Source organism: Mesocricetus auratus, unplaced genomic scaffold (genome assembly GCF_017639785.1).
Source record: "Mesocricetus auratus isolate SY011 unplaced genomic scaffold, BCM_Maur_2.0 Super-Scaffold_100676, whole genome shotgun sequence".
NCBI classification, from domain to species: Eukaryota; Metazoa; Chordata; class Mammalia; order Rodentia; family Cricetidae; genus Mesocricetus; species Mesocricetus auratus.
Genome location: NW_024429266.1, coordinates 68607680 through 68623039, shown reverse-complemented (window position 1 = coordinate 68623039; position 15360 = coordinate 68607680). Strand labels below are relative to the sequence as shown.

The following is a 15360-nucleotide window of genomic DNA, read 5'->3' as shown; positions in this document are numbered from 1 at the left end:
CTCGCCTCGGTGGAGGATGTTGCAGCAGCCAGATAAACGGACACGAGCAAGAGTGAGGGACACAAGTGTTTACCTGTCCCGTGTCCTTTCATCTGGGATGCCACCACAAGGTGCCACCCAAGTCTTCCTGACTTGGATAATCTGCTCAAGAGTCTCTCAGCTTTAGTTTCCCCAGGGAAACAAAAGACAGCCTCATCTCAGAAGCTGAGGCTGCAGATCAGATGGTGTTTCTCCATGGCCTCCAGCCTGGCTGGATTGAGCAGCTGCCTGACCCATGGGCCCCCGTCTGGAGCTCCCTGGGCATAGCCAAGCTGGCTCTCTCTGGCTCTCATGGTACCTGGCCAGGCTCTCGTTGAAATCTGTGTCAGCTAATACAGATTATGAACGCCATAGGATCTAGAATCACCTAGAAGACTGACTATATTTAGCCTCTGGGCTGCCTTTGAGGGAGTAGCTAGATTCTGTTAACTGAGATGGAACGACCCAGTTCTAAAAAGGAGAAAGTGGGCTGAACACGCTTCTGCCACCATCCCCTTCCATGGCATGATAGACTGTACCCTTGAACGATGAGCCCTAATAAACCCTTTCTTCATTAAGTTGCTGTTTCCATGATACCTCATCACGGCAACAGGAAAAGAGACTGATAGAGAGTTTTCTACTTGCAGCTGGATTGTAGAGCCAGCCCATCTCCTAAAATCTTTGTGAGGACCTCGTATCTTGTTTTTCCTGTGTGCACTGTGACCCCTGGACTTCCAGGAACCCACGTTCTGGGAGAGGAGCTTTGCAATAGGTTCCACAGCCTCCACAGATGTCAGTGTGACTTAGCTGAAGTTCACGTGCCTGGAATGGCTCTAAGTGCCGGGATCCACAAAGAACACCGCTCTGAGTTCTTACATTGGAAAGATTACCCCACAAAGCAGAGGTAGTCCTTCAGGGCCATGACTTTCCCTAAAGGAGATGCAGGGCAAGACAATGCTGATGTCCCTTGGTTCCTGTGAATTACTGTCTCTAGTTGTGTAATGAGACTCAAGGTTTAACAGGCTCCTAGAGGTGAAACAAAGTGTGGTCTTATAAAGAGGAGTACTACACCAGTAAAAAACTTAATGAGTTTGCACTTGAGTCCAGCATTCCCATACAAAGCGGATCGCGGTGGCATGCACTTGTAATCCCAGTGCTGGGGAGGCAAAGACAGGGTGGTCTCTGGGTTAAATGGTGAGCTCCTGAAGGTAATACCTGATGGTGTACGGTCTCCATATGCAACCCCCAACACACATGTGAGCACATGCACAAGCACACACACACACACACACACACACACACACACACACACACACACACACACACGCCTGCATTTTTAAAGAAGAGAAACCTCCCAATTCCTCTTTAAGACAAAAATTGACGTTTTTGTTCTCTGGTCCCCTAGGCTTTCTGTCACAGGGATGGAACAAATGTACAGTGCCAGATACCTTCCCTTAGACTTGGGAAGCCTATAGTCTCCCATCACCCCTTCCCACATATTTATGGCAATGTTAAACCTAACGCCCTTTGGTATGAATAATTCACACCCCTCAGGTGGGTGGTGGGAGTAATAATGTCAATAGTCTTTCTGGGCTGGGGAGATGGCTTGGGAACAGAGCATGCCATGAACACATAAAGACCAGAGTTCAAGCCAAGCGGTGGTAGCACTCACCTTTCATCCCAGCATTTGGGAAGCAGAGGCAGGCAGATCTCTATGAGTTCGAAATCAGCCTGGTCTACAGAGTGAGTTCCAGGACAGCTAGAGCTGTTACACAGATAAACCCTGCCTCTAAAGACAAAACAAAGAAAGGAAGGAAGGAAGGAAAAAAGAAAGAAGAGACCAGATCCCTGCCAGACAAGAGTGGCAGCCTGTCGGTAATCTCAGAGAGAGAGAGACAGGGGATCCCCGGGTAAGACTGGCAGTATTGGTAAGCAACTGATTGAAGTGACAGATTGCCTCAATATATATGGTGGAGAATGATTGAGAAAGATCTCTAACCTCTGACCTCCACGTGGATATGGATATATGTAATATATATGTATATATTATATATATATAAAAATTATCTCACATGTGTGAACATACAGACATATACAAATGATATACATAAGTCTTGCTCATTTTAAAGACCTGATGACACACATGTTCCTTGACTTAGGATGGGATTGCAGCCAGCAAATCCATTTTAAACTGATGATACTGTAAGTTTAAAATACTTGGGAAAAGCCGGGCGTTGGTGGTGCACGCCTTTAATCCCAGCACTCGGGAGGCAGAGGCAGGTAGATCTCTGTGAGTTCGAGACCAAGCCTCGTCTACCAAGCGAGTTCCAGGACAGGCTCCAAAACAATACAGAGAACCCCTGTCTCGAAAAACCAAAAAAAAAAAAAAACTTGGGAAAAGTCCCTAGTTCAAAATTTGAAGTACAGTTTCTACTGAATGCTGTTGTTTTTGTGCTACCTTAAGTTGAAAGGGCCTGTGTCAAGCCATCATTAAGCTGGGGCTTGCCTGCACAGCCCAAGTGAAAATTACACCCTTGCTATGCAAAAAGAAGCCAGTCCCAGGGACTACTCCTTCTCCCTATTTCTGCCACATGACGTCTCCACGTAGTGATCTGGGGTTTCCCTGGGGCATAAGGCTACTGAGGGAGCAGCCAGCATACCCCCAGCACTTTGTATGTGCCTGGTTCCCAGACATCCCAAATCCCCAGAGTCGAACTTGAAGAGAGTAGGAGACCAGATTACAATGCAGCAGTCATGACCTCTGGATGCCTGTTTTGGACGACCTATGGAAGACAGTCACTCCTTCCACTTTGTGCATCACAAAGCAAGGCTCAGACAGGGTAAGGGACTTCCTCCTGGACCCAGAACTGCCTCAATCTGGTGCACACCCAACTGATTTCTTGAGTGATGAGGGGGTGGCTCTGTATGTCACTCCTTCCTACCCTCTCAGGCTTAGGGACCCAAAGCTCTCTCCTTGCTCAACCCTTGCTTCTGACTCCCAAGGTGAGGGAAGAGAAGAGGGACCACCAGTCTCAAATAAGCTTTAATAGCTGGTGGCAGATCTGGAGATGTAGGCCAGCTGGTAGAGCGCTTACTTACATAGCACACTCAAAACCCTGGGTTCGATCCCCAGAACCATACAAATGGTGTGTTGTCACATGCTTGCCATCCCCATATAGGAGGCAGATAGAGGTAGGAGGATGAGAAATTCGAAGTCATCCTTGGTTACACAAGGTAGAGACCAGCTCGAGCTACAGGAGGCTCTGCTCCAAACAAAACGACGGACAAACACATCTTAAATGGCACACTTCTGTTTTCTCTGTGGGCATGTCTCCTATCTGATGGACTGTTAGAAACATTTTGCTATTATATTTCTTGTAATACTACCTGGAATTGTTATTTAGATATCATAAAAATCATTCTGACTTTTTTTATTTTTTAAAGGAAGGTAGTTTTATTCCTCCGGAAGGAAAGCAAAGCTCATCATGCACATAAACGCCACCCCCCCCCCACACACATACAGACTCTTACACATGGGTTTGGTCTGATGCAAAACAAAGTCTTCTCCCCACATCACTCTGCAAAATAAAAGTGGATGAATAATTGATAGGGCTTTTACAAACATTTAGCTTTTCAAATCCTTCTAGAAAAATCCACTTCGATTACTTGCAGCCAGCATTTCTGTGATAATCCAATGCAGATATGGTTACCAATTAAGTAAAATTTATAATTCCCAACAGGCCCACATTCCTCAGAAATACATCAAGAACATTAATTTTTTTTTAAAGTAACGTACACTACATTTCACAAAGCAGCTGCTCTGTGTGGAACCTGGAGCCCTGCACTCTGAACAGGCCCTGTGTTCACTGCCCAAACACCCCCTTCCTGAAAGGGGGGGCCTTGGGATGCACACAGCAGACAATCTCTCACTTTATTTTGTCAAGACCTCTCTGCTGTGCTCTTCGCCGCCAACCCCAAGCTGCGTAGCCCTCAGGAAAACACAGCTCTGTCTGGACACTCTGGCAAATCAGGGAGAGGAACACTCTCAAGTGGGCCACAGGCTGGTGTACTAGTTAGTGAATGAGGTGGCCCTGATCAGACTTACCACGGGCTTCAGGCGACTGCGACATCTGGCCTTCAGGTGTGGGCTGAAGTCCTAGAGTCCCTAGACAACCCCGCTGCAAGCCATAAAATGTCCACCTTCCACAGCCTGACTCTGGTTTTTCAGAAGTGGGGTGGCCAAGGGCCTTCCAGGGTGTGGGTGACTGGGACCCCTCCCCTCTCAGCTTGCCCGCCTACAACTGGCTACTGGGCTGGCTGGCCTGGGAGGGGTGACGGATGCTTGCTTAGAGAGGGCCCTGAGAGAGCAATTCTGCTGGAGACTTCCTGTTTGGGGAGGAAACCTCACTGTGTAGTAATTAGTGGCTGAGACTCCAGTGCCTTTACTACAGGAATTGAGGCAGGAGAGCCAGGATGCATAAAACGAATAAATGTCATCCAGCATAAAGGGCGGGGGCAGAGGCAGAGGCACTGAGACCCTTCAAGGTACAAAGGAAGCGTAATGGTTACAGAAAGTAGCAACTGATCAATTTCTCTGAGGGTAATTCATTGCATTCACCGTGGCTGTCACCGGCTCAGTGATAACTCTCTCAGCTTCTCCGTCACTGCTTGCCAGACAATGCCCATAGCAGAACCATGATGGACAGACAGACAGCTCTTCAACCAGAAGAGCATTTCATCTGAAATGGCAGCTAAAGGCACACTCCACCTGCTGCTGGTGGCTTACCACTGGTTTCCAAGGCGTCAAGGGCAGCCCAGAGTTCACAAAACTTCTGTATTGTTGAAGGGAATCATGCTCTTTGGACTTGTGGATGGGCATATCTGATTGCCTTCAACCTGTCAGAGAACTAGCAATCTTTCAGTCTAGTGAAAGCTGTTGATACTCACACCGTGTCCCAGACCAACCACTACAGCAGGGCCCATTCTGCTCTGTTTGGCAGTCCTCTGTGCCTGTCCCTAACGCTAAAGCCTCTTGAAGGCAGGGCTAGCTTCTGGCAGCTCCTGGAGTCTAGCACAGGCCAATACAGAGACTGGTTTGTATTCTCATCCTTCCATGCCTTGACCCATGGACTGCCCCCCCCCCACTTGGCCTGTTACTTGCACCTGAGTTTTAACATTAGCAGTTGGTAGCTACACCCAGACAACCCTGAGTATGGACTTGAGCTCAACCACGGAATAACAGTGTGACTGACCTTGGGCAGGTTTCTTTCCCACTCTGAGGATCTCATGCCAGACCTGGTAACCTTAGATTCCCTGTGTTATAAAGGATGACTTGGAACTCTTGATCCTCCAGCCTCTACCTCCCAAATGCTAGGATTACTATGCCCAGTTAATGTGGTTCTGTGGTTGGAGCCCAGGGCTTCACATATGCTAAGCAAGCATTCTTCCAGATGAGCTACATCACCAGTGTTCCCTCTGTTTTGACTAAGAACACCATTAAAGACACAAGTTACTCCAATAGTATTGCTTGTACATGTCTGCCTGTGGTCTGGATCTGCTCACTACTGCCGGGGGTACCACAAGTTCCCTAGACAGCATCAGCTGAGGACGGAAACCTGTGCGTCATCCCTCAGAGTGAGCTGTGCTCACTTGATGCTGGAAGATGCCTGTGGGACCAGTGGGGCTCGAGGAGAGCTCGCCATCGCCAGTGAGCCCCAGAATCACCCAGAGATCTGGGGCAGAATTCCTGACTCCATACAGGGGCCTTTAGTGTACTGTGTCCCAGTCAAGGTTGCTGGTGATCTTAAGTTCCCTTACAGTAGCTACTCTGAGCGGAAGGGACACTTCCCCAGGAAAAAGTACCTGCTGGGTGGAGCGAAAAGGAGCTGACATACTCCCTCTCCAGTTCCTAAGGCTTTTCTCATGGAGACTCTGAAAACACAGATGCGTTATGGTCTCCATCTCCAGTCACAGAGCCTGGATCCCCAGGAGCAAGGCCTTCCAGAATGCCACCTCCAGCCCATCCAAGATCCCTGACAACCAGGCTCTCACTGCTTCCTTCCCTTCCAACTCGGGCCAGTCTGACGCCATCTGTCCAAGGACCAGCCAGAGGGACTGATCTCATCTGTACAGTGGCTCGGTCTTGGGAGGGGGAGGGCGGAAGGCCAATTTGCTGAGCAGAACCACTGCCTCCAGTGTGCTTCTGACCCTTGCGCAGGCATGGCTGGTCACCAAATAACCCTATCACAGGCTGTTTGTCACACCCCACACTGACCAGGTCAGGTCCACCAGAAGGGCCTGGATCACAGCCATCTAGAACAAGTTTGCCTTCAGAGACATTAGACCTCACTGCTGTGGTCATAAGTCCTACCAGGAAGAATGACAGATCTACTCACCCACAGCTGGACAGCCACCCCACAAATATCAGGTGCTTACAGAATGTGGGGGGGGGTGTCACTGTCCAGAGTCTGCTCCCCAGCTCCAGGAGGGCCTTGCTGTCTTCACAGCACCTGGGACCGCCCACTCTATCCTTCACGGGCCTCATATTCCTCTACATCTGTGTCACTGGCTAGTGTGATGCTCTTGGGGCTGTCTTCTTGTTTGTACAGATTAATCTCCTAAACCGAGGAGGCTGGAAAGCAAGGGAGCAGCGCAGTGGAGGAGCACTTGCCTAGAATGTTCCAGCCCCGCCTTCAGTTCCCAGCACGGAAGTGAAGTCTAAGCACTGGGCTGCCAGCATGGAGCAGAAGACAGTCAGACACCTGACCACACAGCTGTGACAGCCACCGTCGCTCCTGCGGGTGACCAAGGTGACAGGTGGGGATGTGTTGTGGGAGGGTTAACTCTCCATTCAGGGCTCTTACACTGCAGGGGCAACCTGACAGAGGTCTACTCCAAGCAGTGCTCTGGAGAGCGAGGCACATGGAAGAGACGCCTTTCCCTCACTTGCGCCTTTCCCTCACTTGCGTTCAGAATTTACAGAAGGCACGGATGAGTTTGGGAGTGCAGCAAACGGTATCCTCAAGTCTGCAGGTTGACTGCCTGGCATCCAGTTAGTGCCTGTAAATGCTAGGTGAATGAATAATTCATGAAGCAGGATTTGGACAGGCGCAGAGCAAGTGGTGAGGAGTCTGCTTTGGGGTCGAAGAGGCTGAAGGCTAGTCTGCCCTTGGAAAAATCACATAGTTGGGAGATTAGCACCACCTCCTAAGAGTCTCGGAGCACAGCGAACTTGCGTATGTACTGCTTGGTCCAGGCTCGGGTGTGAGGGCCGCCATCAGTGCATGGCAGGCCAACATGGGAAGGGTGCTGAGCTGGAGTGCACTGTGAGAAGGTGAGTGGGCCCGAGAGTAGGCATTCCTGACTGGGGAGCTCACCCCCTCCTAACCTTCACAGCCTCACAGATTAGGACGGGGTTTCCTGGGTGGGGAGGGAGCAGGAAACAGGCGCGTGGGCAGGTAGGATGGCTCAGTGGGTAAAGGGCTTTCTGCACCAGCCCAATGACCTGATGGCCGTGTAATAACAATGACCCGATGGGCGTGTGAACACAGGAGGGGAGAACCTGGAGGTCTCTCAGGTTGCCCTCTGATCGCCAGACTTGTACCACGGCACACGCATGTCTTCACACATCACAAGCAGAGGCGCACATCCATCCCTTCACAAAGAGCACAGGCAAAGGGTCAGCGCGGGTTCTACATGGACAGACTTCTTTAAATCCAGAGGTCCATTGCTGGTCCAGATACTAGAGAGAGATTTCATAGATTTCTCAAGGTACTGTGTGCTCCTGCCTGCCCAACCCAGAAAGTCCTGAGCACTCTGCAGGGTAGGGAAGGCAGCGAGATGCAGATCCAGTGTCAGCTGGAAGGCAGAGAACCCAGGTCCCACAAGGCCTTCCACGCCTGCCCCAGCCTACTGAGGTTTGCAGACAGCAGGAAGCGGCAAAGCTCTTCCTGGCTGGAGGCAGGTGCCCAGACTCTCAGAAGGGTTCCAGCCAGCCCTGTCATAAAGAAGGGCATCTCAGAGTCCGCTCTAGGCCTCAATGGTCTACCAGAGAGCAAATGAACCTGGAAGGCCCAACCAGATTAATCTTCAAATCTGACCTGGAGAAATAGCTCAGTTGATAAACCACTCCCCTTGCAAGCATGAGGACCTGAGTTTAATCCCCAGGACCCATATTAACAACCCTGGGCATGGCAGTACACACTTGTAATCTCAGAGCTGGGGGAAACAGAGGAAACAGCAGACCCTGAGGCTCCCTGGATTGGCAAATCCTGGAGCAGTGAGGGAGCCAGTCTTGAGAAAACAAGATGAATGGCTTCTGAGGAAGGACAACTGAGGTTGATCCCTGGTCTTCACACTCATGTGAGCACACACATATGTACACACACCTCTACATAGACATGAACACAAACACTGGACATTAATATTCAAACCTTTGGGAGCAGAGTGGGGGATCTGAGACTAACTCCTACAGCTTGGAGTTCTAACTACTTCCCCGGGGGCACCACTCCCTCTACTTTATGCAGTTATGGTGCCCAAAGCCCTGGGCAAGGCTTAACAATAGAAAAACCAAGTGTAGAGAGTCAGAAGACTTAGCGTTGGCAGACTCCCCTACCAAGGGTTACCTGCCTTCAACCCACCCGCAGCGGACTTCGGTCAAGAACTGCCACCCTTTTACACCCTGAAACCTAGTCTCTAATGTCTGATAATTCTGAGGAAGGAAGAACCATGAAACAAGGAGATAAGACAGGACAGGCCGGAATCCACGGCTCTGATGTCTTCCGGATGGAGAGATACAAGCCTAAGCAGATCAGGACTTCAGCAGGCTTGGGGCACTCTGGTCAAACTCCATGTGACCAGTTGGGCCAGCCTGAACTCCCAGCTGGCCCTGAGGCCAAGACCTCCCTTGACAATCCCATTCCAAGGCCTCCCTTAGAAAGTCTCCTTCCCATCCCCACCTCTTTCCCCAGTGGCATCGCCTGTCCCATTCCATCTATCCATCCAGCAGACATTAATCATTTGCTTGCTGCCAAGCCCTGTGCAGGCCACTGGTGACAGAGATGAGTAAGACAGACACACAGCTGGGCCCTCCATGTGTATCTGACCGACTCAGTCGGCCACCCAGGGGGACTGGGGCATCTGTGTTTTTAACAGCTTTTGCAGGCTCTAGGGAGGTGGTTCAGTCAGTGACGTGTTTTCCTATGCAAGCACAAAGAACTGAGCGTGAATGCCTAGAACTCAGGTAAAAAGTTAGTGCACTTGTGCACACTCGTAATGGCAGCATTTGGGGAGGTGGAGACAGCAGGATTCCCAGGGCTTGCTGGCCAGACAGCTTAGTCAGGGAGTGAGCTCCAGGTTCAGTTACACATAGCCAGACCTTGCAGTGACTTGAGAGGGCATGCCCTTTGGTCTTGTGGGCATCGTGCCTGCCCAGCACTGCATTCATTGGGCTATCCAGATAGTCTGAGGATCTGGCCTGCTTCTAGAAGGCCCCTTTGTCCAAAAAGTCTGCCACTTCTTTCTATGACTTGCTACCTGTGTGTCCTTGCAAAACACCAGCGATCTGGAAGGCTCAGCACTCCCCTGAAATAACCAGAGACAAGAACAGGGCCTCCTGCCTGCCCGGGTTAACTGAACTAGCGTGTGCAGAGTCCCTGGCACACATATAAGCGCCTGAGAAACGCTGGCTGCTGATTATATCACAGCAGCACTCTGCCGGCCAGACATACCTCCCTGGGGCATTTCACGACCCCCTACTCCTGAAGCCTGTTTCACTCCTAATCCCCACCAACACCAACACAAGCTGCCTCTGGACCCAAAAAGTCTAAGACACAGCCTCCACTTTAGCTAACCAGAGTGACCAAAGTTACCACTACATTCCTGCCGGCAGCCTGCTCCCAGGTTTCAGTGGGCAAGAGGAAGAACTTTCCAGGCTAAGGCTCCGCGGGCAGAGGCGGGCACTGGGCAGACCTGCCTATCGGGTGCTAGGCGCTCCCTTCCCTAAAACGCGCTGAGCAAAAACGAAGAGCACGTGGCACCCATGTTAGTCCAGGGCTTGCCTGGAGGGTGGCTTGACAAGTGCAACATGGGCTCTGGACGCCTGCTTCCCCCCTTGTCTGTGGCCACCCCGCTGGGATCTTCTGCCACCAGGCTCCGTGGCTTGATCCTAGGGGACGTGGTTGCTCGACCTGTAGCGATCCCTCAGGGTGGAGTCAGAGCAGGCGCGCGCCAGGGGTCCCGGGGGACAGTGCACTGCCTAAGGCACCCGAACCTGGAGAGGGTCACTCACCTCGGCGGCTGGCCGCTTGGAGGAGCCGTGGCAGCTGCAGGTCGCCGGCGGAGGCGGTGGCTCGGCCCCAGACTCCTCCTCTCCCTGCGCCCCGCCCGCCCACCCGTAGGGCCGGACCTGGCCGGGTGGTGGCCACCCGCCAGCTCGCTGCCGCCTATCTCGCAGTGCCACCCCTCCCGCCCTCAATCGCTGAGCGCAAGGCCCTTGGTCCCCGCCCTGCACTGCAAGTGGAGGAAGCCACCAACCACCATCCTCCTCAGTTCCCCCAGGGAGTCTCAGAGTCGCTTCCTTGTCTGCCCACAGTAAAGTGAGCAGAACCGACTACCTCCGTCGATGAGAAGGGAGGGAGAAGACGTGGTGAACTCTGCCCGCCTCCCCCACTTGAAGAACACTTCAAATCCAAGTGCAGTTGATGATCAAGGTCAATGTAGTAGTTTAGGCGGCAAACTAGGGCTGCATAGGTGGGCAGAGCCCAAGGTGACAAGTGGGGGGGTGGGTTTCTTCCCTCTTCTGCAGTGAAAGTGGGAACCACAGCAAGGGAGCACAAGCTTTCATCCGGAAGGAGTATAGGGGTGGCTGTAGCTCGATTACATTTCCATCCCTTGCTCCCATTAGAGATAGATGACTTTTGACCTGCTCTAAGAAGTCTGCAGATTTCAAGGCCCGTTGGTGTTGTGTTGGTCTGTCACGGCTCCCTGGGAACTATTGGCTACACAAGAATCCTACACACACCCACGAGTTCCAGGATGCCATCCTTCCTGGTCAAAGTTGTCCTCTGCCCTGGGACACTGCCTGATGCTGCCCCATCACACACGTAATGCCCGCAGCTTTGCTGTGCAGCAACACACTAGGGCACAGCATAATGTTGCTGTTTCAGACTTACGGGCCTCACCTACCCTCTGCTACCTCACCCACCCTCTACTGATGGCCCTGGGGGTGTTATCGTCACACCCAGCTTATGGGAAGTGGGAGTATGGCTTTCCTGACTCATGGAACATTCCTAGAGTTCAGAAGAATATTCCATCAACTCCTGGTAAGGAACTTTGACTTTTGCAGTATGCATGGGAGGGTGAGGGGCTTGTAGAAGTATTCGTATATGTGCATGGGATGTGTGTGTGTGTGTGTGTGTGTGTGTGTGTGTGTGTGTGTGTGCACAAATGTATGTGTGTGAAGACCACAGATTAATGTTAGGTCTTCTCCTTAATTGCTTCTCCACTTTATTTTCTGAGACAGAGTCCCTGGAAGAACCTGGAGCTCACTGGTTTGTCTGGGTTGGTTCGGGAGCCTCTTGTCTCCTTCCCCCGGTGCTGGGATTACAAGCATGCTGTGCCGGCTGGCTTTTTGCTTGGGTGCTGGCACCAGAACTCGGATCCTTGAGCTTGCCTGGCAATGCTTTACCAGCTGAGCCTTCTCCCCAGTGCTTTGTTTTGGAAACAGTGCCTCCCTTGGTAGCCCAGAGTGCCTTTGAACTTGGAGCAGTCACCCTGTCACAGCAGGGATCACAGGTGTGAGGCACCAAACCTCAATTGAAGTCACTTTGAGGAATTCTGAGAATCCTGTTTTCCAGGAACCCCCCCCCCCCCCGGGATATCAGGGAGCTTTAGAGAGGTCGGAAGTGAGGGGGCTGGGCCGCATGGCCCTAAACCAGCTGCTTAAAGCTATCAAGCTATCAGCAAGAGGGTGTCAGGGAGTAAAGGCAATTCCTGTCAACCCCAGTCCAGTCTCTGCGACCTGCAAAGCGAAGAGAACCAACTTCTAAAAGTTGTCCTCTGACCTCCATATGTGTACTGTTCAACCTTGTGTACACACACAATAGGTGACTTGTTTTCCTTAAAGGTACAGTGGGATAAAGAAGCCAAGTTCTGTGCTCTCTGTGGAGGGAATGCTTCTCTTAGGGGTTCACCTGCTTTCCAAGTAGCCCAGAGCTCCCATGAGCATCCTGAGCTTTCTCTTGGTTAGGGGCTCCCTTCCCCCAGCTCTCTATTCTGTCTGCCCCAAGACCTCATTCAAGGCTAGAGAGTCCCAATGTCCAAACATGCCCCAGCAAGCACATCTCTGTTCCTTTGGCCATTCTTAAAGGCTCTCTATCCATTCAGGTTATAATGTCCCAAGTTGTTATGCAGTGTTCTGGGGGCTAGGCAGAGTGCCAGGCTGGCCCCTGCCTTGGGCAGATAAGAACCAGTATTTCAAGCTCCATGATGCCCCTGGGTACACTGCCCACACACAGTGCTTGGTCTTGAAGATATGTCTAGGAAAGGTGAGGAGATGGCTCAGTCAGCAAAGGTTTTCAAGCATGAGGACCTGAGTTTGAGCCCTAAGAATGGGCATTAAAAAGCCTGGCTTATTAAAGCTAGACGGCCACAGGAAGCCACCATGTGTCCTGGTAGCCCTGGTCAAGAGCCAGGCCGCTTGAATTTGGTCCTGTCTGGCTGAGTAATATGCTGTGGTCCCAGAGAATGTCTAGTTACTCTCTGTACCGGCTAAGCCGGGCACCAAGAGACTCTCCTATGCTCTGGAAGTGTAAGGGGCAGGGGGATGTGTTCTTCCACATGGCAGGTAAGCTGCACTTGAGTGAGAGCTCACGACAGTGACCCAGAAAAGTGAGGAATTCTTTGTCTTTATCATAGACCAGTGGGTAAAGTGTCTCACCCACACCCAGAGAACTGTGACAGGCAGGTGAGGGAATGGGCCTGGAAGCTAGCTGGCCTTGGAAGCAAAGTGAGCTCCAAACTCTGTCTCAGAAAAAAAATCCTTGATGCTGTTCTTAAAATAAAGTATATGCTTGGGAATTCTATCCTATAAAAACAACAACAAACCCAAGGCTGATTCAGGAAGGAAAATACTTCTAGCATACTTCCTTTTTTCTTTTTCTTCTTTTCTTTCTTTGTTTCTTTTTTTTTTTTTCTGAGACAAAAGGGTTTCTCTGTCTAACAGCCCTTGCTGTCCTGGCAACTCACTCTGTAGACCAGACTGGCCTCAGACTCACAGTGCGAGATCCGCCTGCCTCTGCCTCCTGCGTGCTGGGATTAAAGGCATGCGCCACCACTGCCCAGTTACTTCTCTTTGGTTTTAGAGCAGCTATCAGACAGCTGATCTTGTTTCCTCCTTTACCATGATGACAAGGACACAGAGCCATACTCCTGACAATGGTGTCCTTATTATTGCATTCCTCCATTGGTTAGCTTTTCACTGTGAGACTCAAGTTACCTTTGGGTCAAGCTCACTCCTTAAGCAAACAAGACACTGGCAGTTCTTTTCTCTTTGCCTGTAATCCAGAAAGAATGAGGTGGGCTGGGAGACAGCTGGGTGAGTGAGTAAAATTCTCTATATGCAAGCACGAGGACCAGAAATTGATCCCCCAGATTCTCCCCACACAGGCAAAGCTAGGTTTAGAGGTGCACCCAGCTCCAGGGAAACAGAAACCAATAATCCCTGGGGCTCTCTGGCCAGCCAGCCTGGCTAAACCCAGCGAGTTTCAGACAACATGTCTCTCTCTCAAAAAGTCAGGCAGATGGTACTTGAGGTTGACACCTCTTGTCTGCACGAATCCACACATGCACAAAAAGAAAAGAAAAGTGGGTGTGCACTTGCTGGAGGTGTCTTTGAATACCTGCAGCTGGGATGAGTCCTGCCATGCCCTGCCTCCTTCCTGCCCCGCAGACCCCAGCTCACCAGGTCTAGAGTTAGTTGCACTGTCCTTCTCTGGCGATTCTCCGTAGCCTTGTGAGGAGATGGTGGGGCAAGACCCCTGCTGACCATGGGCCTTGGCAGCCATGTTGCTCTTCAGAAGCTGGGCCCCTCAGGCTGGGTGGCTGGAGCTCACTACACAGCTTGAGCAGTGGTGAACAGTATAAACCAAGCTCCAAACAAGCAGGTCACAGCCCCGCCCAGGACCTGGTGGGATGAGGAGGGTGCTGGTCGATGGCCTCAGATCATCTGCAACCACGCTGAGTTCAAAGGTGGACAGAAAGCCTCTGGTATAAGGGCTGTAGTTCCCCCTGGCCTGTTGCTCTCTGCTTCCTGGGACCTGGCCCTGCAGAAGGAGGGGAGAGAAGGGAAGTGACATTTGAGCTGAGCTGGTGACAGTGCTACTTTGAGAACTCTGAAAGATGAATAGATCGGTGTTGGATGTGGTGGCACACGCCTTTAATCCTAGCCCTCAGACTCTTGGAGGCAGGCAGACCTGTGAGTTTGAGGTCAGTCAGGGCTATACAGTGAGACCTTGTCTGTCAAGACAAAACAAACAAAAAAAGAGTAGACCAAGGCCAGTGAGAAGACTCAATGACTGCCACCAGTCCTAACAGCTACCATTCCATCTTCAGGACCAACACGGTAGGAAGAAAGAACCAACTCCCTCAAGTTGTCCTCTGACCCCCACACATATATAAAATAAGCAAATAAAGGTAATGGAAATGTTAATGAAATAAAAATGTTAAAACAAAAGGATAGATCAGGCCCATCTTCAGATAACAGAGTGACTCACCCTCATGAAGTGAGACGAGGCATACCTGAGATTTGAACCGGGTTCCTATGAACCCAGGATCTCATTTACTTCTGCATCTCAGGTGGAGGGCTCCAGCAGTCAGTGGCCTCCTCACCTTTGGAGACTCCTTTAGCTCAAGGTCTGAGATGATGAGGGCGAGGCCTCTCAGGGGTGGTGAATGCTGAAGGAAGGAGATAATGCTCTCCACAGGCGGCTCACCACACACACCCCACCCTGCTTGGGGAGATCTCAGCGACCATTCCCAGACTCTTTTTTTTTTTTTTGAAACAGGGTCTCTCTGTATTCTTTTGGGGGCTGTCCAGGAACTCGCTCTGTAGACCAGTCTGGCCTCAAACGCACAGAGATCTGCCTGCCTCTGCCTCCTGAGTGCTGGGATTAAAGGTGTGAGTCACCAACGCCTGGCTTGTCCCCAGACTCTTAGCAGGATGGCAGCTCCATGCTTCAGCTCCCAGCTGTGGTGAAAGCTACTGGGAAAGACTCTATGACAGGTTGGGGGACTGTAGAGGTTCTATAACCCCAAGCAGTAATGAAGAGACTCTAAAGGAATTCT

The 15360-nt window shown here is 51.2% G+C and overlaps 1 protein-coding gene across 1 annotated transcript in view; it reads right to left on the bottom strand.

The window, feature by feature from the left end:
• The window catches only part of Steap3 (STEAP3 metalloreductase), a 40697-nt gene extending 26578 nt beyond the window's left edge, over nucleotides 1-14119 (bottom strand). Inside the window, exon 1 of the mRNA XM_040738513.1 lies at nucleotides 13979-14119. Coding sequence (XP_040594447.1) covers nucleotides 13979-14081 — 103 coding nt within the window. The 5' untranslated portion in view covers nucleotides 14082-14119. The remainder of the gene's footprint in view (nucleotides 1-13978) is intronic.
• Nucleotides 14120-15360: the final 1241 nt, after the last annotated feature.